Raw genomic sequence first — 26640 nt, forward strand, 5'->3', positions numbered from 1 at the left:
AGCAACATTCAAATATATGATGTAGTGTTATTAGGTATAATGGCCATGCTGTGTGCTAGATCCCCAAACTTCCTAATCTGATAACTGGGAGTTTATCCCCTGTGAGCAACATCTCCCCATTTCCCCCACCCCCCAGCCCCTGGAACCTCATTTTACTCTCTGTTTCTGAGTTCGTCTTTCATAGATCTCATATATCAGCCATATAGGGTACTTGTCCTTCTCTGTATGACATGGTTAACTTAGCATAATTGCTCCCGAGGTCCACCTGTGTTACTGCAAATGGCGGAATTTTCTTTTTTCTCATGGCTAATATATATATATATATGCCTCCATTCATTATGGACACGAGGTTTGCCCCATATTTTGGCTATTGTGAATAACACTGCAAGAACCATGGAGTCACAGATATCCTAAGGGTAATCATTTTTATTATTAGCAATGATGATGACAATGAAGAGGCACATAATGCTTTCTGCGTTTCAGGAGCTGTTCGGAACAGAAAGTGCTTTTCGTGTGTAATTCACGTTTACCCTCACAATACCCTAATCTCTTTGGCTAAGCCCTATTTATTTATTTATTTTTATATCCATTTTATACACGAGGAAACTGAGGCTCAGAGAGATTAAGTAATACGCTCGAGGTTCCCAGCCAGCAAAGTGGGATGCAGACCCAGGCCGCCTGGCCCCAGAGGTTGCACTCCCAGCCTTTTATCTTCATCGTAGCCCTTCATCACAGTCGTGCGTGTAACCAGCCCAGGAGGGAGCCCATGTTGTGATGTTACAGGCCAGGAGCTGAGATCAGACATCTTCCAGGTCACCCAGATGTCAAGAGGCAAGGCTGGCTTCCACCCAGCGTGGTCTTGTTTCCAGCCAGACTCTTTGCTATGTCGTGAGAGGCCCCTCTTGGGTCAACCCGGGGGGGAGGAGCATAGGGAGAGGCTACTCAAAGTGAGTTGTACAAACCCTGGATATCTGACAGATGTGCGACTGTTTGCACAGCTTGTTCACACCCACCAGCTCCTTTATTCTGCCGACAGAGCCATCTGGACTCCTTTTTGAACTCTGTGGGTCCTGGAGACCCTGGCTCAGCCCACCTTTCTTGCCTGGCTCCCTCTTTCAGGGTCCCCAAACTCCAGCCCCATTGGCCTACCAGCTGTTTCTCATACATATGCCCCAAAAGTTCCCACCTCTGCAATTTTGCTTAGGAAAAGCATCCCTGTATCTCACTCTGTACAACTCCTCCTTGCCCTTTGGAGGCTGGTTTAAATGGCACCTCCAATATGAAGCCTACCTTGATTGTCCCTGCTAGAAGAGGAAGGCCTGTGGAAGGAGGAAATGTATAGGCATTTGTGGAATGTTTTCTCTGTGCCAGGCATGTTACATAACCTCACAACAACTCCGTGATGTAGTTTATTCTTGTCCTGTTTTATAGGCAAAAATTGGGGAGAAAAGACCTGCTCCAGGTCACACAGCTAGGAAGGGTGAAGTTTTTGGATTCCTTGTCCAGTGCTCATTCTCCTGCTCCAATTGGAAGTACCCCAGAGCTGATTAAGGTAGAAATTCCCCTTCTTTTCTTCTTCATGGCTGATCCCTGAGTGAGGCCACCTGACCCTTTCCCTTCCCGCTGAAGCCAACGCTGCTGACACCTCTCCATTGGGACTTCAGCCAGGACTGGCTTTTGTTTCAGCTGCTTGTATGCTGAGTCGGAGCTTTGTCTCCCGGGGGCCCTCTCCCCTCCCTGCCTATAAGAGCCTGACCTCGGCTGGTCCCAGCATGTTCTGGCATATTCTCTGGGTCCGTCTTGGTAAGTCCCAGGCTTGGAGAAGGGGTGGGTTCCACGCTCTGAGCGAGCATCGTGGGAGGTGGGGAGACCAGGTCTCCAGTCCTGAGGATGTCACTGTGCCATCCTGAATGTCATCCTCACCCTTACCAAGGTCAGGTCCCCAACGTCAAGACCAATACCTGTCACCCCCATTTAAGAACAAGATTATTCCTATAGTCCTGTTGCCTCAAATGCCACCATTAGAGTCACTTCGTTGTGTCTGGTGCTGTCTTGGGGAGGCTCTCTTAAACTTAGCACCCTGGCACCTGCTAGGGTGATCCAGCCCACTGGCAGTCACAGAACTTTTCCCATAGTGAGCAGATAAATTAAGACAGAGTGGGGCTCAGAGGCAATGGGACCCAGAATGGGTAAGTTTTGAGATGGTGTATAGGCTGAGAGTAAGGGAGACGACATTAGTCACTGGGCGAAGGTCACAGATGGAGAAGAAGAAGAATGGACCAAAGCTACACTTTCTCCTAGCCTGGTCCTATCTGGATCCCATCTGGATCCCGATATTGTCCAAACTAGACTTTATCATCCAGAAGGAGAGCAGAGGATCAGGGTGGAAGGCTATCACGTTCTTCTCTCATGTAGGGAGCTGGCAACATGACCCTGCAGTGCACCAAGTCCGCAGGACACTGGAAGGTAGGAAGAGGCATGGGGTGGTGTCTGAGGAGTGAGGGGGCGGGTGTAGAGGTCCAACCCACTTCCAGGGGACCCCCTCAATCCTCCTCCATTGAAGCCCCACCTCACTCTGGGGGGCATGTGATGAGGGCCCGTTTTGCCGAGGATGCATTCGAGGCTCAGAAAGAGGAAGGGACTTGCCCAAGGTATTGATTTGAACTTGGGTCTCCTGGTCCCCAGATTTAACCATCTACACTCTGGCAGAGATGGCAAACTGCTGATTGCACACAGTGTATGGGTGTGGTTTCTTTGGCCCCCTCTGTGTTAAAAATAATTTGTTTCCCTGAATTTATCATCAGCTTTTAAAAACCTGGAGGGTCCACAGAAACGTCCATATATAGCAATTGTCTTGAGAAATCGGAAAATCTGGCTGGCATTCCCAGGTGGCAAAAATAGGTGGCGCTGAGCAGAAATCACCCATTTGTGGAATCTGTGCTTTGCATTTCCAGCCCTCCCCCATCCTTACCTACCTGGCCCCTGGGGGCATCCGAGTTTGCAGTCCTTACTGTACCTGCCCTGCCCCACCCTTAGTCCTGGGGTGAGGTCCTAATCCCTCATCCCCCACAGGACTCTAATGCTGGTCTCCACCTTTTGTTTCTGTCACAGATTGTGGTTTGGGATGAGGAGGGTTTCCAGGGCCGGAGGCATGAGTTTACTGCAGAGTGCCCCAGTGTGCTGGAGCTTGGCTTTGAGACTGTGCGATCTTTGAAAGTGCTGAGTGGAGCGTGAGTCTGGGGGGCGCGGTGGTGGGGGGGGGGGCGAGAATTTGAGTTGGGGTGGGGCTGGGGGACAGGGAGGGATCTAGAAAGAGGTGTTCTAGGCCCTAACTTTTCAGGCTCTAACTGTACCAGTGTGACCTTCCTTGGGTCTGAAGTGCTACGGAGTGTGCGAGACAGTAGTGTAAGGTTAAGCAGGTTGTGCACTGCCCAAATGTAGAAAGCATCATTCACACAGATCCTGCCTGCTGGATGAGGCGGGCTTGTAGGGGGCAGACCTTTAAAATCTATTGTTGGGTCTGAAAGGCCCCTCTTTGAAAGCAAAAATAGAAGATAAAAAAATAGATATAGTAAAAAATAATGCTATTTATCTTCAGTTGAATGTTGTTGCTGGAGGCTCTGGGATGAGATAAGCTGTGTTAAAAGAAAAAAAGAAAGAGAGAGAGATTAACGAAATGTGAAACTGTAATGACACACTAACATCACACCGAGACTTCTAGATCAGCACCTCTCTGTAGAACTTTCTGCAATGGTGAAAATGTTGTTCCTCTGCACTATCTGATTTGGATCCCTGGTCACATGTGGCCTTTGAGGACTAGAAATGTAGCCGGTGCATCTAAAGAACTGAATTTTTACTTTAGTTTTATTTTATGTGAGTTTAAATTTAATTAGCTACAGGTGGCCAGTGGCTACTGCATGGGATAGAAATTTTTAGAAGTTTGGGAAGTAGCTTGAAAGAAGAACAATGTTCTTTCCACGTGATCTGGAGTCACTTTATACTGTGCCTGTGAGTGCCACTAAGGTCATCTTGGGTGGTACTTATGCACCTCACACCCCGGGGGAGAATCTGTTTTAGCTTCAGCTTTGTGTGGGCGGGGAACTGGGGATCAGAGGGGAGCAGTGACCTGTCCAGGGATATGTCCAGCAAATTGACAGATCCTTCCTGGAAGGAGAAAATATGCTCAGCTTTATTACTCATATAGGACAGTCGGCTACGTAGCAAAGGCAAGGCCATCATGGTGGTAGTGTCGCTTGTCCCACAGAGTCGCTTGTCCCACAGGAGGACACCAAGAGGTGCCAGCTGACAGCAGGAGTGGTGAGCCCCCTGCTGTTGAGGAGCTCTCCGTGCTTCAGCTGTGGCTCCTGCTGGACGCCCTCCCCCAGGGTGTGGGGTGGGGGAGGTCCCATATCTCCAGGGAATCAGGGAGGGGATGAGTTACTGTCTCATGGCAGCCTCCCTCAAGGAAGGGAGGTAGGTGAGAGGGTCCTGTGGCTGCTCCTCACCAGACTGCCTGTCCTCCCACATTCCTGGAGGATCACGAGGAATCCCGCTGAGGCTTAGGTCAGCCTGCCATCAAGCCTTGTCTGTGTGACCTAGAGGACCTCGTGCAAGATGGCCAGGCACCTGCCCGGAGCAGTTCCCCTACCCACGGGGCCTACAGCAAGGCGGTGAACTACACACGGTCTGGGCTGGGTTTCTCCAGCTCGGCATGGTGGGTTTGATGCTGGATGATTCTGTGATGGGGGCCTGTCCTGCGCTTTCAGGATGTTCAGCAGCATCTGTAGCCTCTACTTGCTAAGTGCCAGTTGCAAACAGCCTCTCCTCCCTCCTCCCAGTGTGACAACTAAAAATGCCCCTAGACATTGGTTAAATGTCTCCTCAGTGGTAACTCCTAAGTGATAACCATTGATCTGGGACTCGGAACGTGGGTCTCTTACCCCTTGCACTCTCTACCCCCTGTCCGCAGGTGGGTAGGCTTTGAGCATGCTGGCTTCCAAGGGCAGCAGTACGTGCTGGAGCGGGGCGAGTACCCGTCCTGGGACGCCTGGAGTGGAAACACAGCCTACCCCGCCGACAGGCTCACCTCCTTCCGACCGGTGGCTTGTGCTGTGAGTCCTTGCCACCACCTTGTCCCAGGAAGGCCTGAGCCGCTCCAGTGGGATTTGGGAACCGATCGTCCCAGAGTTCAAATCCTCATGTCACTTCTTCAAGCCATGTGACGTCCCCTCTCTGAGCCTTGGTCTCTTCATCTTGAAATGGGGCCATGTCATGGGGAAGGCTCTGGACGAGATCACCGCACACATTGTGACCTTCATGGCTTCGGTTATGATATGAGCCCCTGTGTGTTTCACGTCCTTCTTTTCATGACATGGGGATCCTGGAGAAGCTGGGTGCCAGGGGTGGCAAGACAAGGTGGGGAGGAAGGTTCTATTTCTTCTCCCTGATTCATTATCAGTGTTCCTGATTTTATACTCCAGCTACTGTCTATGGAGTATGGGTGGAGGTGGGCATTATTATCTCCATCTAACAGATAGAAGAGCTGAGGCTTGAAAAGATGTGAGTTTTTTTTCTTCAAAAGCAACTTTCATTATTTTATTTTTTATTTTTTTATTTTTTAGACATTTTATTTATTCATTCATAGAGACACACAGAGAGAGAGGCAGAGACACAGGCAGAGGGAGAAGCAGGCTCCATGCAGGGAGCCCGATGTGGGACTCAATCCGGGATCAGGCCCTGGACTGAAGGCGGCACTAAACCGCTGAGCCACCTGGGCTGCTCACAACTTTCATTACTTTACAAATCACACAAGGCACATATATTTATCATCCAAAGTTCAGAAAGAAACCTGATATGTTAGAGGAAGAAGTCATACTCACATGTCTGAGACAGAAGCCCAGTCTTAACAGTGCCGGAGACTTCCTTTGGTCTTGTTTGTTATCAACAGATTCAATCTATACCAATTGTTTTTTTTTTTTTTTAAGATTTTATTTATTTATCATGAGAGAGAGAGAGAGAGAGAGAGAGGCAGGGATACAGGCAGAGGGAGAAGCAGGCTCCCTGCAGGGAGCCCGATGCGGGACTCTGGGACCCGCCCTGAGCCAGAGACAAACGCTCCATGGCTGAGCCACCCAGGGGTCCCCATGGTTATTTTCTTTGTATACATTTCTGGATGGGCAAATGGTATATACCTTTTGTAAGGTTTCTGTAACCTCATTACCCTTCCAAAAGATTTTGTAAGGAAGGCTGATTTGTGGGGACAGGGGCAGGGGTGTCAGCAGAGGCTCCTGGGTTCTCGGCTGGGCTTCTGGTGGTCCGACCGTTTCTTCTTCCTACAGAACCACCGTGACTCGAGGCTGACCATCTTCGAGCAAGAGAACTTTCTGGGCAAGAAAGGCGAGCTGAGTGACGACTACCCCTCCCTCCAGGCCATGGGCTGGGATGGCAATGAAGTGGGCTCCTTCCACGTCCACTCGGGGGCGTAAGTGAATCTGAGGCTCTGCCTGGAAGAGAAGGAGAGGCTGTTGGGGGTGAGGTGTGTGTGGGGGGGATATGTTCCGTGAAAACTGTGTGCTGGGGACTTTGGGGCGCTGGTGCCCACATTCCAGAGGAGGACACTGAGGCACAGAAAGGTATAAGGTAAGAATATGTGGGATCTCAAGTGGCAGACTTCCATACCAAACTGATATTATGCCCAAAGGATACTGATTGACCCTTGTCATTAGCTTCAGGCACAGCTGGATCCAGGTGCTACGGCAGGGTTCTGTCTTGCCTCATTGTGGCTAAATTCTCAGGCAAGCTCTTCCCAAGCAAAGGCCACACGGCAGCTTCATTCTTACCCCAGCCAGCCCCAGGGAAAGAGAGCGTCTTTTTCTCACTGATTCCACCAAAGGTTCCAGGAAAGGCTCTCATTGGCCCAACTTGGGTCATGTACTCAACTCTGAACCAATCGTCATGAGCAAGAAGGGGGTGGTCTGATTGGCTAGGGTTGGTCACATGCTCATTGCCAGGACTTGGAGGGGTGGCAGGGGGTCTCTCCCCAGAAGTGGGGAGAATGGATGTCCAGCCCTTAAGAAATAGGTGTGGCTCAAACATCCTGCTCCAAGTCTACCAGCTGCTAGGTGACTGAATCCAGCTTCAAACCCTGGAATGACTGACCCTTCTCACTCTTTCCCCAGGGGCTGGCAGGTGAAGGCCAAGATGTGAGGTCTTCATTTAGGGAGGACATTACAACCACCTTCTTGGAGTACCCTTAGGCTCCTGGTAGGGGTGAAGGTGAAGGTGGCAGGGTTTTTTTTGTTTGTTTAACAGTTTTCCTTTTTTTAACCATCAGAAAATCTAGTTGTTCCAAAGTAGGATGGGCCTCTTGTGATTCCTGAATCCACTTCCCCCTTATAGAAGGGGTAATGGAAGCTCAGAAAGTGAGACACCAATTCTTGTCCAATCCTGAGCAATGTAGGGGGTCAATGAGTGGAAAGAACAATAGCCTTTGCCTTGGAAGGGCTTCTGGCTAAGGGAAGAGGGGAAGGAATAAAATTCCACACTCCCTCCTTCCATCCTTCCTCCCTCCCATCCTTCTTTCCCTCGTCCCTTCCTTCTTTAACTATTATTAGCCCCTCTTCTGTGCCGGGCATTGCACTATGCACAAGAGATCCCAATGAACCAGACACACACAGCCCTACACCAGGAGCTTACCTGCTGGTGGAGGAGACGGACATTTTACAAGTAATCTGATACTTGTCTAATTATATGAGAACTACAGAGGACCAGAAAGGGACAGTGGCCTGAATTGGAGAACCAGCCCTCAAAACAAGCTGAAACCTGACTGATAATTATAACTTGGCTAGGCGCCAGGCTAAGAATGGCTGGAATGGTGTTCTTGGCAGAGGGAACAGCATGATCAAAGGCCCAGTGGTGGGGAGAGCAGAGCACATTCCAGGCAGTGAAGGAAGCCTGGGATGGCTGGAATGTGTATGCAGCATGGGAGCCTTTGCCCCCCACCCCCCAATTTGGTCCCCTCGCTGATGCCTCTTTAGGGTAACGGTCTGCCTCTTCTGTTCCCCAGCTGGGTTTGCTCCCAGTTCCCTGGCTACCGAGGCTTTCAGTACGTGCTGGAGTGTGATCACCACTCAGGCGACTACAAGCATTTCCGAGAGTGGGGCTCTCACGCCCAGACCTTCCAGGTGCAGAGCGTCCGCAGGATCCAGCAGTGAGCAGGGGGCCCAGCGGTGGCGGCGGCAACGAGGAGCAGATGTGTGCTTGTCTGGACAGAGGACCTGTGGCGGTTCTTCTGTGCACCCTCCTCTGCCTCCCCCTGTGGCCCCTGTGAGCCCAGCACCCATGTGAGCCAGTTCATGCACAGTCAGCACGAAACAAAAAAAAAGTAATAAAAAAAAGAAGATCTAGCGCTAGTTTGTGTTTTTTCAATTTTATTCATCCGCTCAAGCAACCTCGGTTTTTCCACTTTATTGATTTGCTCGCTCATTTGTCTGTGTCCAGTTCACTCCATTGTACTCCTACCATCACCATTTCCTTGCTTCTGTGTACTCTGGGTTTCCTTTATTCTTAATTTTTCTAGTTTGGGAGGGTAGACCCTTGGGTCATTCATTTTAGACGCTGCACTTCTAAATGACCGGAGAGTCATTGTAGAGCTATTAATTTCCCTGTGAGCACAGCTTTAGCTGCTTCCCCCACATTTGAATTGTTCAGTCTGATATTTCCCAGTTTTCCCCTGTGAATTCTTCTTTGGCCCATGGGTTCTTTAATGGTATGTTATCTTTTGGGATTTTTGAGATATTTTATTGTCATTGATTTGTTCTTAGTCCGTTGTGGACAGAGAACACATTCTGTCGGATTTCAATACTCACGCTCGCTTTCGGCAGCACCTATACTAAAATTGGAACAATGTAAGATTTCAATACTCTGGAGTCCAGACTTAATTTATAGCTCAGCAGATGGGCTATTTTTGATAGACTTGGTTGCCCACTTGAAAACTGTTTATTTATTTATTAAAGATTTTATTTATTTATTCATAGACACAGAGAGAGAGGCAGAGACACAGGCAGAGGGAGAAGCAGGCTCCATGCAGGGAGCCCGATGTGGGACTCGATCCCGGGTCTCCAGGATCACACCCCAGGCTGCAGGTGGCGCCAAACCGCTGCACCACTGGGGCTGCCCTGAAAACTGTTTAAATTTTGAAGTTGTCGGTTGTGGTGTTCTGTCAATGTCACTTAGGCCAAGTTGAGGTTGGCTAGTGTTTTTGGCAAGTGTGGGTTAGATTTTTCTACATTTTTGCTGACTTTTTAAAAAATATTTTATTTATTTATTCATGAGAAACACATAGAGAGAGGCAGAGACATAGGTAGAGGGAGAAGCAGGCTCCCCGTGGGGAGCCCCATGCAGGACTCAATCCCAGACCCAAGGATCATGACCTGAGCCGAAGGTAGACACTCAACCACTGAGCCACCCAGGTGCTCTCTGCTGATTTTTTTTGAGCCTCAATTTTTAAAAAAGATTTTATTATTTATTTAAGAGAGACACACACACAGAGATAGTGAGGGATAGCAGGAAGGAGAGGGAGGAGCGGAACTTGATCCCAGGACCCCTGGATCATGACCTGAGCCGAAGGCAGATGCTTAACCGACTGAGCCCCCCAGGTGCTCCTAAACTTAAATTTTTAACCAATCACTGAGAGAGGGTTCTTAGTATCTTCTACTATATAACCTGGGTTTATCCGTTTCTCCTTTTAGTTTTAAGCATTTTTGCTTCTTGATTTTTTTTTCTTTCTTCCAGAATGTTGATACTCTATTATTAGGTGCACTTACACCCAACATGGGCTTGAACTCATGACCCTGAGATCAAGAGTCACATGCTCTACCTCTACCGACTGAGCTAGCCAGGCACTCCTAGGTGCACTTCTATTGCCGATTGCTGTCTTCCTGCAAAATTGTTCCTAATTTGTGTTTTTAAAAGCCATGTGCAAAAGGAAGCAGTTCTCTCCCCTAGCAAAATTTCTCACATTCCTTTTGTCTTTACCCGCTTGGTTCTCACACACTACCGTGGAGTCTCATTTAACATCTTCTACCCTCTAAAGGAGGTCTTTAAAACAAATAAATGAATTCCCAATCCACTTGCAGCCGGAATGGGGAGATCCGGCCTAGCTCACGCGCTCTCCCCACCCCCAGGGTTCTTTATTATGTAGATTGCCTTAACTTCATAAGGCTTCTGGCCCTTTTTCCAGACTGTCTTCCTCTGCTGTAAGTAAGTGGGACAGAGACCGGACAGGGTGGGGTCTGAGCAGGCTGCTGGAAAAGATAACATTATCTGGCTCAGGAAGGGGAGGGATGTATCTGGAACATTTGCTCTTGAGTAATTCTTAACCTCTCATTGGTTAGCATCCCATGCATTCAGACGATCGTTTTCCTGGGACCTTCTGTGCACCGGCCCGCCCTGGGAAGTAGTAAACAAGACACTTTAAGTACTTTCTCTCACCAGACTGGATGGGGAAGTAGGGCAAGTCTACGGTGGGTCCCAATATCCTGTGATACTGGGGGAAACATCCAGGACTGTGTGGCTGGGGTGGGGGCAGATGAGAAGAGAGGGATGGGGGAGGCAGACGGTCCTTGGTGCTTATCTCTATGACCACGTCTTCTCTGAACTTGATCCCTGAGTGTCCAACTGTCTCCCTTACACCTCCCTGTGGGTGTCTGTCTAATGCACATCTCAAACAGAACCCATCAACACGGAAGCTACACTTTTCCAGCTGTTCAGGCCAAACCTGAGGAATAATCCATAACATTTCTCTTTCTCTCTCACTCTGTAATCCCATCCACCGGCAAATCCTACAGGCTGAACTTTCAGGAGGTACCAGAATCCAATCGCTAATTACCACCCCCACTGGTCCAAGCCACTCTGTCCTCTCCTCCTTGTGGTGCCACTGCTCCCACCTTTGCCCACAAGCTACCTGTTCTCTGCCCTGGCAGCCAGGTGGTTAGTCCTGTTGAAAAGGGAAGGCAGGGATCTCTGGCGCAGCGGTTTGGCGCCTGCCTTTGGCCCAGGGCGCGATCCCAGAGACCCAGGATCGAATCCCACGTCGGGCTCCCGGTGCATGGAGCCTGCTTCTCCCTCTGCCTGTGTCTCTGCCTCTCTCTCTCTCTCTCTCTCTCTCTCTCTGTGACTATCATAAATAAATAAAAATTAAAAAAAAAAAAAAGAAAATGGAAGGCAGATCTTGTCACCCCCTTGCTCAAACCCTCTCACACTTCCCACCCCACTCCTAAGAACAAAACAAAACAGATCGGAACACAGCAACACTTTAGTAGTTCTCTCTGAGAGACTGGCCATCACCTGCCTCTCCCGTGGCCTCCCTGACCTCATGTCCCTCTGGGGAGTCTTCACCGAACATGGCGAGTGCATTGGCTTGCTCTTTGCCAAAACAAAACACCACACAGACTAGGGGAGCTTAAGCGACAGATACAGATTTCTTACAGTCCCGGGGACTAAAGTCCAAGTTCCAGGTGCCATCAGACTTCATTTCTGGTGAGGCTTCTCTCCTTGGCTTGCAGGTGGCTTCCACCTCTCTGTCTCCATGCGACCCACTCCTCTGTGTGTGCACCCCTGGGGGCCCTTCCTTTGCTTGTAAGCACCCAGTCCTACTGGGTTAGGGCTACACCCCAATGGCCTAATTTAAGGACCTCTGTGAAGACCTTTTCTCCCAATTTGGTTACTTCTGAGGGGTTGGAACTTCAACATATGAATTTTGGGGGGAAGCATGTCAGTCCACAATACCAGGTTTATTCCCCCGCAAAGCTAAGGGTTTTGTTTTGTTTTTGGTTCTTGCTGTTCTTTTGGATATTTTCCACCAAACCCTCCTCACCTGCCTCTCTCTGGTCGCTCATGAATAAATAAATAAAATCTTTTTTTTAAGATTTTATTTATTTATTCATAGAGACACACAGAGAGAGAGAGAGGCAGAGACACAGGCAGAGGGAGAAGCAGGCTCCATGCAGGGAGCCCGACCTGGGACTCCATCCCGCGTCTCCAGAGCCAAAGGCAGCGCTAAACCACTGAGTCACTGGGGCTGCCCGAATCTGTGCTTTATACATAAAAAGAATTAAGTTTTTTTTTTTTCCCCTCCCCAAGAACCAATTTTTACCTCCTGGGGGCACTTTTGCTTCCAGGGGGAATGTATAATGGATGGGTTTTAAAGAACAATAATGATGTCAAGAAATTACTATGAAGTTTAAATTATATGACATGAAGAAGGAACCAACATCACATGCACCATTAATATTATCATTATCATCATTATCATGAGGAAGGCATACTACCCCAGGTAAGGGAGCTGGGGGCAGAGATGGGGGGTACCAAAGCACAAGGACAGAGGCATAGAATAATGCCAACAATTTCCACCAACCATTCCTGAGAGCTGGTTCCTGGTACTAACAAAACCTCAGAATCCACCGAGATTGATTTCATTGTCCTCTCCGTAAAATTTCCTCACTTCTATATCTTCTTAATGCCTGTTCCCTAGGACTGACCATGAGACCACTTCCTGGACAGGCTCCTACACCCACAGCAGCACCCACTTCTTCCATAGTCAGTTTCCTAAAGCCCCGTTGAACGGCAGGACACAAACATGCAAACTAATTCATACTAGGTTGTAATTGGCTATCGTGGCTAACTTAACATTTTCCTCTTGTGTTCTCAGGTCACTCCTTCCTTATGCAAGATGGGTCTGCCATGGGCAGCCCAGGTGGCTCAGTGGTTTAGCGCCACCTTTGGCCCAGGGTGGGATCCTGGAGACCGGAGATCGAGTCCCATGTCGGGCTTCCTGCATGGAGCCTGCTTCTCCCTCTGCCTGTGTCTCTGCCTCTCTCTCTGTCTCTCATGAATAAATAAATAAAATCTTAAATTTATTTAATCTCTAAATAAATAAATAAATAAATAAATAAAATAAAACCCATCAGAATCTTGAGGGCCCTAGGCTCAGGGAGGTTAAGCAACTTGCCTGAAGCCATCCAGACTGTAAGAGGATTGAGCTCACTGTGGATGGTGTAAGGTTTAGAGGGAGAATGAAAGAGATCCTGGGCACAAAAAGCATTTATAAATGGCAAGTTGCTAGGTTCCTGTTCTCTCTTACTACTTCAGAAGTAGTCCCTCACACTTTAGTGTGAATAACCGGGGAGCCTCTGGTCTATCAGAGAAGAGTCTTGAATTCCTGGGGGACAAAGCAGGCAATATTTGCTGAGTGAATGAATGGGGGAGGCTCATTAAAATTTGATGGCGGTCCTGTTAAGAACCAGCCGGAGTCAAAGCCAAGAGTGAGACTGGTAACCATAAAAACTAGTACCCCAGATGTGAGATGGCAGCTGGAGTGACAGGCAATAAATGAGACAATTTGTCAGGGGTGATCTTGGGAGGGGAGGAAAGAGCATGAAATTATTTTCTATGTCTTGCCAGGAGACCAATTCTCCTAGGTAATAAAGGCGAGGGAACTTGAATTATTGATGCGATTTGGCCAGCAGCGATGGTAGGCACAGAACGCTCATCATCAAGAACACTGCACCCAGGCAGCAGGACTGACCACAGTGTCCAGAACTGTGGATCCCAAACCCACGTCCTCTGGGCCCAGAGAGTGGAGGGCACTGGTCCAAGACCACACAGCAAGCACTTTCCACGTTACCACTCCTGGAGCTGGCATGGCACAGCGGGGGACAACACATTTGGAGTCATGCACGCCTGCGTCTGAGTCTTGGATCCCAAGTTTATCAGCCAAGGTGACCTTCAGGGTGGTTGGGAGAGGGCTCTTGGCAGGTGAGGCTCTTTGATCCTTCACTCAGTGCCCTCTCTGTCCAGTTCCTTCACTTGTCCACACTCCCCTTTCTCTACCGTCTTACCGAGCCACTCCCCTGGGAGTGATGGGGTGACAACACATCGCTGGAAACTGTCAACCAGAAAGGAAAGAAGCCACCTAGAATGGAAGAAGGTGAGAAGTGGAAGATCTCACTCCTGTTGGGTGTGTTTGAGGGAGGAGGCCTTGAAGGAGGGAAGCAGGAAGGGGAGGGGTCAGAGGGACATGCTTTCCCCTGCACACCTATTCATCCCCAACAAGGACGAAAGCAGTGCCATGACAGTGACCCAGCCCCTGCCATGGCCTTTGTGGAGAGGAGAAAGAAAAGCATCTACCGAGCTTGCTGGGCACAGAGCCAGGCCCTCACACATCCATCCGGGCAGAGCTCCATGCGCTGGGGTGGCCCTGACTGCCCTGACTGCCAGCCCCGCCTCCCCCACCTGGCCCAGGGAGGAGCCTTGCACCGCCTGCCTGTTCCTACTTCCTGGGGCCTCTGTTTACTGTGCCTTCATTACAGGATTAGTGGAGGGGAAATATCAACCAGGTGAGGGGCCCTTCTTTTCCCTATTGCAAGCTCCTGAATCTTCTGACGGCAAAGCTAGGGGTGGCAGGCCCTTGGGTCCCCACAGTGGCCTCCCAGAGGCTGCAGTCTGCTCTTTCTACCCTCCGGGGACCTTCAACAGTTTCTGGGAGGAGCTTCTAGTTTAGAAAAATCATTCCCTGGGCGCCTGGGTGGCTTAGTGGTTAAGCGTCTGCCTTCAGCTCAGGTTGTGGTCCTGGGGTCCTGGGATCAAGTCCTGCATCGGGCTCCCCTTAGGGAGACTGCTTCTCCCTCTGCCTATGTCTCTGCCTCTCTCTGTATCTCTCATGAATAAATAAATAAAATCTCTAAAAAAGAGAGAGAAAAATCATTCCCCCTCCTTTCTGCACTGAATGGGGCTCGGATCCCAGAGGCCAGAACATGACCCTCGCCTGGTCAAAAATGGTCACCGTGATGGGCCAAGGATGGGCACATGACCCAATTTGAGCCAGGAGAGTCAGCTCTAGAACTTTGGTTGGAACCGTCTGGAAGAAGTTCCCTTGGTGCTGGGCTTGCTAAGATCTGAGATGCGAAGTTGGAACTTGCCACCAAAGCCAGTCTAAGAACAGAAGCAATGGAGGGGAAAGCAGGTGTCAGAAATGGCCAGAGTGAGTCTCACGGGCCTATGACACAGACGTCCCCTGTGCCTTTTATCACAGGGACTAAATAACACTCTCTGCCTGCCTTTTCTTTTTCTTTTTGGCCCAAGTTATTCTAGGATGGGTTTCTGTCATTTACACTTGAAAAGGCCCCAAACTCCTTTACTTCTCCAAACCCAGGGGCCGAAAGGAAGAGGACCTCACCACATCCCCTGCTTGGTGCAAGCTAGGGACTTGGGTTTTCTTTCCGGGAAGGTGGTTCCTTTTTTTCCCCCCTCCCCTGTAGCTCAGAAGCTCGTGGCCCCTCACCCACCGGCTATTATAAGGCTTCAGTGACCAGGCGAGGATCATGTTCTGGCCTCTGGGATCCGATCAAATGTCTTGATCCCTGTCTCATGCTCCACTCCCCCCACAGCAGGCATGATTCACCCCTTTGCTCAGATGAGAAGACTGAGGCCTGGAGAGGCACGTTGACATGCACAAGTTTGAGCAGGGAACTGCAAGCAGGGCTGGAATTCCAACCCGGGACGCCTGACTCAATGTCCAGGGTCCTTCCTTCTGTCCCCCTGTGGAGAAGCCTGACACTGACTTCTTCGCTGAGATTCAACCAAAAATCTCGGCCCCATGGGGCTGGGGTCTCAGGCCCTTCCGCCCCCAGGCTGCTGGGGAGCACACCTGGGACTCCCATCCCGGGACCCTCCTCCTGAGACCTGCGCCGCACTGCCACCTGGTGGTGGCTGGTGAGAAGCACACCCTCCCAGTCGCTGTCCGAAGGGGGCTGCTCTGCGGGGGGCAGTGGGTTACACACTGGGGCGCGCGGGGCACTTTCTGCAAAATGGAGCCCATATTAGATTAGGGGTCCTGATATTCCTTCTCTGCTTTCAGTATCAGCCACGGCCATGTCTCTCTGCCACGTTATTTTTCTCCTTGTAGACCTTGGACACCCACAAAACGAATCACATTCTCTTTTTGCCTAGGCGGCCAGGGTGCTCAGAACCAATGTACAGTCCTCCGGATTATTAGCAACTAGATAAGACCGTGTGACAGGCATTTGGAAGAGGAACTCAATTCCTGGTTCCATGTTCCTTTCTCCGAGACTCACTTTTCTATCTTATTTCATATTCAGTTTTCTGGTCATGCTGAGCTTTATTATAAACCACTTTAACTCCCTCTTTTTTGGGGGAGAAGGGGACAAAGCAAAGTTATACATTCAGAAAGAACTTGCTTACTTTTTGCAAGCTTCAGTTCCCTCCCCTGTAAAGTGCGCACAAGTATCCCTGCCTTGAAGGGTTTTGCTTGGGTTTGAGGAGACGCGCACTCAGTTACTATAGGTGCCTACCCTATTTCCACCCCTCCACCCCCCAGGGCCCTCTGCTCTTGCCTACAGCAAGCCAGGATGCATAAGGGATCCCAAGTAGAGATCACTTTGTCCCCAGTCCCACTCTGTGATCAGCAGGCCAATTGGGTGCCCCAGCTGGAGCCTGGTGTCTGGGGTTCAGCCCCTGGCTGCCTGCTGGAGGACGTTTGGCCTCCAGAATCTCCCACCTCCTGCCTGCAGGCGCCGTGGCATTCCCAGCTGATTTGCAGAGAACCCAGATGCATCTCATAAATAAAGAATGTACTGTTCTGCAGACTGGCTGCGGCATGGCCACGTGGGGGTGGGAAAGTCTGGAATAGACAGGAGCCATGGGAGGCAGGGAGGATCATATGGGGGCTGCTGGTCAGGGCAGGGCGACCATGAGAACCCGGGGAGCTGTACTGGGAGCAGGGTGGGGAGGCGGCTTTACGTGAGGCCAGGATCTGATGTGGATTGTTGGGACTGCATCTTGGTTCAGACACCCTCTAGCTGTGTTTCTTCAGCCTCAGTCTTCCTTGTCTGTAAAATGGCAATGACATCAATCCGTGGCACCATCGGGCTATTATCACTATTGCTTTTATTTTATTTTTAATTTTTTTTTTAGAGTTTCTACCTATGTATTTATATAAGAGAGAGTAGGGGGAGGAGCAAGGGGAGAGGAGAAGAGGGAGAATCTCAAGCAGACTCCCCACTGAGTGAGGAGCCAGACGCAGGGCTCCATCTCATGACCTGAGCCGAAACCAGTGGACACTTAACCGACTGAGCCACCCAGGCTCCCCATAACTATTGCTTTTATAGCGTTAGGCCAGAACCAAGAACATGGCAAATGCTCTGTGTTATTTGCTCCGAGCTTCCTTAGTGTCTTCCCCAAGACTTTTGTGTGGCTTCTGCTACGGGCAATGAGTGGGGTGGGATGAGGACCACAGGGATGCGAAGGAAACAGGGGGAGGTGCTCAGGGCAACAGGTGCAGGTGTTTGGAGCAAGAAGGCACAGACACAATCATCGCTCACAGGAGGTTACCAAGTGCCTGAAAGGGGGGTGCATTTCTGCGAGCATGTCAGCTTGAAGTGTCTGATTGGCTTATGAAGGAGAAGGTAAACTTTGGAAGACAGAAGGAGCTGGGGACCATGGGGACACCATGACAGGTGTGGGCTGACAGGACTGAGGGCGCCATGATTACACCATCAGCTTGGCTACCCTGGAATAGAGCCCTTGGGTAAGTCACTTTTCTTGCCCCGTCTCTGTTTTCCTATCTACGAGATGGTTATCCAGAACTGCAGTGTTTTAAGCTGCGGTTTAGTTATTCTTTGGACAAACATACACAGCGGGCCTCCTATGTGTTGGACCCTCTGCCAAGCCCCGGTGATGCCACGGTGGCAAAACAGAGCGGTTTTCTCCCACGGGGCATCTCATAGATTGGCTGTGGAATGTGCATGGGTCCCACCGACAAGCAAACAGATCTGTGCAATCCCAAACTGAAATCAGCCCTAAAGGAGAGGGACATGGGTGAGCCAGGGAGTGTGTGTAACTAATGGGCTCGACTTCCACCCAGCGGTCAGAGGAGGCTTCCCAGAGATGATGAGGCCGCCAGGCAGGGCTGGGCTGGGAGGTGTGAGGCCGGAGCAGGAGCCTGGTGAGGGACAAATGCAGAGAGTAGACAGGGGCCAGGCCAAGGTGGGGATCTTGCTTTGCTTCCTGAGACCTGTGGGGCATCACCGGCTGTGTGGGGGAGCCTTGAAGTCAGCTTTGCAGTTCCAGAGTCTCCTGGCTGGGGTGAGGGGGTCAGATTGGGGGGGTGGGCTGCAACGGAAGCTGGACATCCCAGGAGGGGATGGTGGAGGCAGAGATCGCAGTGACATGGGGTGCAGTGAGGATGACTTGGTGGATTATTCATGAGGATATGCTGACAGGACTGAGGGCGCCTTGGATCTGGGGGTGAGGGGGCATGGCTCCCCTCAAGTGTCGGGGGTCCTTGTAAAGTCTTCCGCGGGGCTTGTCTGGCTGCCAGCATCTGCCCATAAAGGGGAAGAGAGGAGGTGGGAGGGCGGGGAGGGCGGGGAGGATAGGGAGGCTGCGGTGCTGGCGGCTGGATGAGGTCTGTGCCTTTTTCTGGCAGCAGCAGTGAGTGGCTGGCTGGCTGCAGCACCTGCTGGGGCGGCTGGGAGGGCTGGGAAGCAGGTGCGGGGCGTCTGGAGGGGGTCTGTTTGCAGATGGATAACGAGATGGGATGGATGACAGCAACACACACTCTGCCCCCCTTCTCTGTTGTCTGGACACAAAAGCCAAGACAAAGGAGCATTGGGGACGCAGGACACAGTGCACACAGGCAGGCCCATAGAGCAGACACATGCTGGAGACAAAGGAGAGGCCCCTGGGCAGAGGCAGAGGCAGGCCCACGCAGAACAAGGGGTGCAGAAGCAGGGAAGTCTCCCTTGACCTTGGGCAAGGCCTCCTTGTTTCTGGGCCTTGCTCTGGGTCCTGTGTATGAGGAGGCTGGGGGAGACCAGGGGACCCCAACTTTGCCAGTCCCATCAGACTCTTTCTTAAAGGAAAACAGGTCATGGACTCTACAAATTCAAGGGTACACTTTCAGGTTGTGAGGATGATAAAGGAAGCAACCATGAACGTGGGGCGGGGTCGACACTGGCCTGTGTTTAGTCAATTCAACAGCATCTTCGTACATGGGGAAGAGAGTAGTGGGGTTTGTGGACTTCCTAGGGCCCCCTTCCAATGACTTCCCCTAAGGCCCCCTTCCAATGACTTCCCCAGAGTACGAAGCTCCAGGCCTTTGTGAATCTCTAGTGGCCCGTCCAACAGAGAGAGATAGAGAGAGCCAGAATTTACTGAAGCCATGAGTGGGCTATGTGTTTTCCCCACTCTGGTCACTGAAGTCTCCTAAAAGCCTTCCAAAGAGGTTATTCCATTTTACAGAATGTACTGAGGCCCAGAGGGGCAAAGTCCCTTGCCCAGAGTCACGTGGGGAGTAAGAGGCGGGAGTGAGATTCAAACTCAGGTCTGCCCGTTGGATGTCCTTGTCTTTGCTGACAGGAAGGCAGAGAAAGGCAGCAAGACAAAGAGTGAGTTGGCGCGGGGTCTGACAGTCCCTAGTGGGCTCTTTCATACTTCTGCAGACAGCTGGGGAAACAGGGATGCTTGCTGGTGTTGTTCGGACACCTAGATACAGCTGTGCCTGAAACCAGTGTAGCTCTGGACTCGTTTCTGCTCGAACGAGTTGAAACTGAAAAGATCCTGAAAAGAATACAGATGATAGAGTTATTCTTGTGATGTTCCTATTCTTGTGATTTTTCAGCTCTCAATACCAGGTACAGCATCTGGCATTTGCTCAGCCTTTTCTTGATCTCCAAGGCTAGTTGGGTCACTCATATTTACTCCCATTAGCTGCTCAGTCTTCCTCCCTTACAGCATTGGTCATAGTGACTTCTACTTGCAAAGTAGCTTGTCTCTGTCCCAGGCTAGGCCCGGTTGGCACGTAGTGGGTGGAACCTTCTCAAACCAGGGAGGTTTGTTAGGCCTGGCATGGGCTCTGCTGGGTGAGATTGTGCAGTGAGTGGGTGATGGGGCAATGAATGATCCACTGTCCCCTGTGACAGATGTCCCCTTGACTGACACCTGGTGGCCCCTGAGACTCCCTGCTGATGGCAGCCTGGAGGTGGTGAGGGGTTGAAGCACAAGGAGCATCCTTTAATCACAACAGGTAAGAAGAGCTGGTGATTAACTACCCTGGCGTCCTTGACCTCACATGGGATGACTCAGGTGTGTCCCACTTGGACACAGGCTCCCAGAGGACCTCGGTAAGATGGGGTCCTAGTTGCCCACAACACCCAGCTCCTTATTATGGACTGAATTGTGGCCCCCCACCCCAAATTCATATGTTGAAGCTCTAATCCCCAAGGTGACTCTATTTGGAGATGGAGCGTTTATAGGGGTCATTAAGATTAAATGTGGTCATAAGAGTGGGGTCTTAATCCAACAGGACTGAGGTCCTTATAAGAAGAAGAGATGGGATTCCCATGTATAGAGGAAAGACCATATGAGGATGTAGCAGGAAGACAACCATGGAAAGAGGCCTCAGGAGAAAGCAATCCCGAAGGCACCTTGACCGTGGACTTTCAGCCTTCAAAATGGCGAGATCACGAAATCTAGTTTGTAAACCACCTAGTCTGTGGTATTTTGTTATGGCAGCCACAACAGACTAAGACATGCCTTAACGCACCTCTTCTGGCTTTCTTCTCTTCACTATCTCTAACTAATGCTTCCTCGGATCATCTCCCAAATTAACCACTTGCGCTTGAACCCCTGTGTCAGGGTCTGGGAAAGTCCAGGCTAATACACCTGTCCACGCCTTATCCAGTGGGGACACGTGAAGGGAGCCACTGGAGGCAGGACAGAGGTAAGATCCTGAGGAACACTGAACTCTAGTCTTCTGTGGAACTGATCCTGAACCAGCGACGTCCCTCTGCAACTAAGGCAGGGATTAACTGCTGCTGTGCATGCCAGGGCAGGTGAACGGACCCCCCAGAGCGACCTCCGCAAGGTGACTGGGGCGGGGGGGGGGGGGGGGGGGCGGGGGGGGCGGGTGTCATTGTTCTTCAGCTGACTGTGGGGAAGGCACGTCCTTCCCAGGGAGAAGATGGGATGAGCATAAATGCAGATGGGTTTTTCAAGATTCTGAGTGAGGGTTCTAGAATCAGACAGTGACTGGGTGTGAATCTTAGCTCTGCCACTTTCTAGCTGGCTGACCTTGGGTAAATCACTTCCTCTCTCTGAGCCTCACTTTCCTTATCAGATGATATCCACACTCCCTCAGAGGGTGTTAGGCTGGAATGTAGATAAAGCACTTGGAACAGTGTCAAGAAAGTGGACAAGGGGTCAAGTTCATTGCATTTAAAGGTGATTCCAGGGGCCAGGAGAATGCCATGGCTGTGGGGGATTGTTGAAAGGCACATTCTTTCTAGGACATGTCAAACGCAGCTCTCCTCTGCGATAAGGTGCTTCCCCCTGCATTCAGGGAGCCCCACCCTCACCCTGGATGAGGATGGCTGCTTTGAGGACTCAGAACAAAATTTTTTATCTGGGTGGGACAGAGAGCTGCTTGCTCAGGGAACAGCTGTCAGAGAAGAGCTCCCCTGAGGCTGTGATGGATGCACACAGTCTTGGTCAATAACAGAGGTTGAGGGCAGACTAAATCTTTTCCCTGCAGCCCTTCCTCAGGGGGCGCGGCAGGTGTGGCCAAGCAGAAAAGTGGTGATAGTGCTGCTGCTGCTGGGGTCTGTGTGATTAGTTTGGGTAACAAGGTAAAGAAACTCACATTGTCACTAACTCTAGAACCCCCTGACTGCATGCATTGGGACAGTATAAAAAGGAATGAGGCACAGAGAGTCATATTTCCCAAAAAACTGGAAAGAGAGACTCTAACAAATCCTTGTTCACTCATGTTCATGGTGGCATGACTCACAACCATCAAAAGATGGAAACCACGCAAATCCGGACAAATGGGTAAGCAAAGTGTGCTATATTCATATGCTGGAATGGTATTCAGGGGTAGAAAGGAATGGAATACTGAGTGGCACCTACTACAGCGTGGAAAAACCACAAAAGCATTCTACTGAGTGGAAAGAAGCTGGAACCCAAATGACAAATGTTGTATGATCCCATTTATAGAAAGTAAGCAAAAGAGGTAAATCCAGAGCAGCCCCGGTGGCCCAGCGGGTTAGCGCCACCTTCAGCCTAGGGTGTGATCTTGGGGACCCTAGATCGAGTTCCATGTCGGGCTCCCTGCATGGAGCCTGCTTCTCCCTCTGCCTGTGTCTCTGCCTCTCTCTTTCTCTCTGTCATGAATAAATAAATAAAAAATTTTTAAAAAGAGGTAAATCCATAAAAAGAAGGCAGATTAGTGGTTGCCAGCAGCTGTGGGGAGGGGACGATGGGGAGTAACTGGTCAATGGGTGTGGGGTATATTAGGGTGACGATTGTGTCTGGGAACTAGACAGAGGTGGTGGGCACACACTGTGAATATTCTTCTCAGCTTCTGTGCCTTGATTAACACAACTAAAAGGCAGCTTGATGAATGGGAGAAGATACTTACACATGACATGTCCAATAACAGATTAGTCTTCAAAATGCATGAAGAACTGATGCAGCTCAATACCCAAAAAACAGGTAATCCAATTAAAATGGGCAAAAGGCATGAACAGACATTTCTCCAAAGAAGACACCCAGGTGGCCGACAGAAACATGAAGTGGTGCTCAACACCATTCCCTCATCACCAGGGAAGTGCAAATCAAAACCATAATGAGGTATCACCTCACACCTGTCAGAATGGCTAAAACCAGAAACACAGGACACAGCAGATGTTGGCGAGGATGTGGAGGAAAGGAGGATCCTCGTGCACTGTTGGTGGGGATGCAAACTGGTGCAGCCACTGTGGAAAACAACATGGAGACTCCTCAAAAAGTTAAAAATAGGACTAGCTACCCTGTGATCCAGGAATTGCATTCCTGGGTATTTACCCCCCAAACAGAAAAACTCAAATTCAAAGGGATACCTGCACTCCTGTGTTAATACCGGCATTATTTACAATAGCGCAACTATGGAAACAGCCCTTGTCCACTGACTGACGAACAGATAAAGAAGATGTGGTACATAAACAGGAATATTACTCGGCCATCAAAAGAATGAGATCCTGCCATTTGCAACAACAGGGAGAGAGCTAGAGTGTATTAGGCTGAGTGAAATAAGTCAGAGAAAGACAAATATCATATGATCTCACTGATATGTGGAATTTAAGAAACAAAACAAGCAAAGGAAAAAGAGAGAGAGAGAGAGAAGCCAAGAAACAGACTCTTAACTACGGAAGACAAACTGTTGGTTACCAGAGAGGGGTGGTGAGGGGATGGGGGAAATAGGGGATGGGATTAAAGCATACACTTATCACGATGAAAAAAAAATTGGGATCCCTGGGTAGCTCAGCGGTTTAGCGCCTGCCTTTGGCCCAGGGTATGACCCTGGAGACCCGGAATCTAGTCCCACATCGGGCTCCCTGCAGGGAGCCTGTTTCTCACTCTGTGTCTCTGCCTCTCTCTCTCTGTGTCTCTCATGAATAAATAAAATCTTAAAAAAAAAAGAAGCTACTCCTTTAAAAAAAATATTTACAAGACAAGAAAACAAAGTGGTTAGTTTTATACTATGTGAACTTCAACTAAAAAGTCCCCAACAGGTATGGTGGGGGACATGAGTGCTCAGCGGTACCCAGTGTACCGATGGGACTCGCAGCTGGGACCCTGGCCTCTGGGGCACCTGGTTTCTCCAGGAGCTGCTTTAGGGATAAAGAGAACCCTGTCTCTACCCCCGCTTCTGGACATGTTACCATTATCAGAATTCCCTGGAATGCTTGGGCTGAGTGGCACTGCCATGAGCCAAAGAATCTTGCTTGTGCATCCTTGTGGGAATGGGTGAGCAACCTGGTCCAGTTTAAAGGAGCAAAGTTGATTCCCAAGTGGATCCTCTGAGATGTATGATGGCGCCTCCTCCCATTGCCATGGCAACCAACACTCCATCATACGAGGCTCAGGCCATTTTCAAGAGAGGCAGAAGAGAGAACATTGACACTTCTCTTTGGGGTTCCATCTGGTGTTCTTATCGGCTTGTGGGTTCTTGGGGCCCGAGTTAGCTCTGTAAATGTCACCTGGAAGACTGGAGTTCCTGGCAAGACGGGGTGAGGATGACATTTACCATCTTGGGGTGTGCTCGGCAAGGTCCCGGGCCTCCCCACAGGATAAGGTGAGAGGCAGAGTTACATTGATGGGGAGGCAAGAAGGGTGCCAGCTCTAGCTATCAAACTGGATGTGAATCCCAAAGGAGGTGGTACCAGTGCCCTGAGACTGCAGGATGAAGAAGGCTCTGTGGGTTTCCAACCCACCCCAGGAAAAGGGAGGATTTTTGCTCACCACAAAGGCACTCAACAGGTAGACAGAAAGAGGGCATAGGATCAGCGGAGCCCCCAGGACAGCTAGTTTGGGCTCCCCATGATAAGGAAATGTGCTGTGTTATAGGACTGGGGCAGAGGACAGCCAGGCGGGTTCAGGCTGTCTTTTGTGTCTGCTGGACATGGGTTCTGACCCCTCCTTGTGTTATTCAGTTCATGGCTCACCCTGAGTCCACCTGAGTTAGATGGTCCCCTCACAGTGAGCCCCCAGTAGCTTCTCATGATCATTTCTTTTGCCTGCCACCCTCCCTACCCGCACCCCTTCTCTCAATGCTCTCCTTGAAAAGATATCCCTAGAATGAAACATACTTGGAAATAGGACCACAGGCTCATTGTTGTTCATCTTTTTTTTTTTTAAAGATTTTATTTATTTATGAGAGACATAGGCAGAGGGAGAAGCAGGCTCCAATGCAGGGAGCCCGATGTGGGACTTGATCCTGGGACTCCAGGATCATGCCCTGAGCTGAAGGCAGAGGCTCAACTGCTGAGCCACCCAGGCATCCCTCATTATTGTTCATCTTTAAGAAGCCCCAGGGAAAAAGAGAAGTGTTGAAGATCTGGAAACAGACAAGTGACTTGATTTTTTTTTTTTAATCCAAATGGATATTGGAAATGATAGGCTGATACTCAGGAGAATTTGAGAACAGATTACAAAACGAGTGACTTGGGAATACTTTAAAAAAATCTTCCTGAAAAAAAAAAAAAGTCTTCCTTTTGTTTGTGGTCTGGGGATCCAGGGGAAAGTAGTAGACCTGATAACTGCAATATTTTGGCTGCGTCCTCTGGGCAATGCTGTGACCACACCCCATCTTGCCTTTTCTCTAGCTGTTCCACATGAGTCTTACTTCTCTGCAAGGATTGCTAGCTCTGTCAGTGCCGGGGCAGTATCTGGGACCTCCTCTGGGATCTTCAGGGTTCCCACAATGTCCTTGGGCTGGGTACATTGGCAAAATGCTATAGGTTTGTCGAGCGGGATTTGGATTTCCTGGAGACCAAAGCAGGGGTGGAGGGTAGCATCCGAGGAGGAGATGGACAATGTGGAAGACAGCCTGCAAATGTGGAACCTCAAGTGGTCAGTTCAAATCCTGCCTGGGTCCCCTACTGTGGCTGTGGGCAGCTCTCACAGCCTCTCTGAGTCTTAATGTCCTTATCTGAGCAATGAAAATGATAAATGACAAACAGAGAAGTGTAAAAATTAAATGGATGTCATAGCATTATAATAATAAAAATTATGTTTTGAGCCTTTAAGTGCCAGGCACTGTGCTAAGCTGCCCTCTGCCCGCATTTCCACATTTAACCCACATAACCCTATGAGGCGGATTCCATCATTATCTTTACTTTATGGACTAGGAAACCGAGTCTCAGTAATGGTGTGTCCAAGGTCATCCGCTAAGGGGCGTGGACAAAGCTGAAATTAAAACCCAGGACAGGCTGGTTATAGAGGCCCCCGGAACCGTCTAGCATTGGTGCCCAAGCTTGAATGTGCATCAGAATCCCCTGGAGCGCTTGTTAATAAAATGCAGATCTCTGGGCCCCACCCCAGAGTTTTCCACCCCGTAGTGCTGGCGTTGAGACCTGAAATTGGCATTTCTAGCAAGTTCCCAAGTGATGTTGATGCTCCTGGTCTAGGACCACTTTCTGGCATTACTGCTCTACCGAAGGGTGGGTACTAAGCAGAGGGCTGTTCAAAAAACAAAGGACCAAACCTATAAAAGTGGTCAGGCCGAGGGGTGTCGTGGCACGCACGCGGGCGTGAAGGCGCGGGCAGGGGTTCGAATCTTCCCTCCACCGTAAGCGCGTGTCCACCTGGCAGGATTCACCGAGAAGCACACCGAGGGCCCCCGCGGGTGAGGCGCCTGGTGCTCCGGGGCCCGCGTCCCGGGTCCGCTGATTGCGCGGGGCTCCGGGCTAGGGCTCCGGGCTTGGGCTCCGGGCTCCTAGGGCTCCGGGCTCCTAGGGCTCCGGGCTTGGGCTCCGGGCCGAGTCCAGCCCGGCCAGCGTTGCCATGGCAGCGCCGCGGGCGGGGATGCTGGAGGCCGGCTCGCCCCTTTGTGCCGCGGGGGCGGCGGCGCGCTCCCCCCACCCTCCCTGCCCCCCGCGGCGGGCGGCCCGGACCCCGTGGGAGGGGGGGGGAGGCGGGGGCGGGGGCGAGGGGCGCCGAGGCGCGGCCGGGGGTGGGGCGCCTCCGCCCGCCAGCCGCTCCCGCATTAAAATTTCATGGGCGCTGCAGCAGCTTACAAAGACG

At 50.6% G+C, this 26640-nt stretch overlaps 1 protein-coding gene across 2 annotated transcripts in view; it reads left to right on the plus strand.

The window, feature by feature from the left end:
* CRYBA4 (crystallin beta A4) overlaps positions 1–8411 on the plus strand; it is a 28082-nt gene extending 19671 nt beyond the window's left edge. The window contains exons 2-8 of one of the 2 annotated variants that reach the window (XM_025474401.3): positions 1432–1552; positions 1687–1803; positions 2416–2466; positions 3112–3230; positions 4970–5111; positions 6339–6481; positions 8066–8411. In XM_025474401.3, the coding sequence (XP_025330186.1) occupies positions 2428–2466; positions 3112–3230; positions 4970–5111; positions 6339–6481; positions 8066–8213 (591 nt within the window). In that variant the 5' untranslated portion in view covers positions 1432–1552; positions 1687–1803; positions 2416–2427 and the 3' untranslated portion in view covers positions 8214–8411. The remainder of the gene's footprint in view (positions 1–1431; positions 1553–1686; positions 1804–2415; positions 2467–3111; positions 3231–4969; positions 5112–6338; positions 6482–8065) is intronic. The other variant, XM_025474402.3, reaches the window with a different exon arrangement.
* Positions 8412–26640: the final 18229 nt, after the last annotated feature.

Source organism: Canis lupus, chromosome 26 (assembly GCF_003254725.2).
Source record: "Canis lupus dingo isolate Sandy chromosome 26, ASM325472v2, whole genome shotgun sequence".
In the NCBI taxonomy this organism is placed as follows: domain Eukaryota; kingdom Metazoa; phylum Chordata; class Mammalia; order Carnivora; family Canidae; genus Canis; species Canis lupus.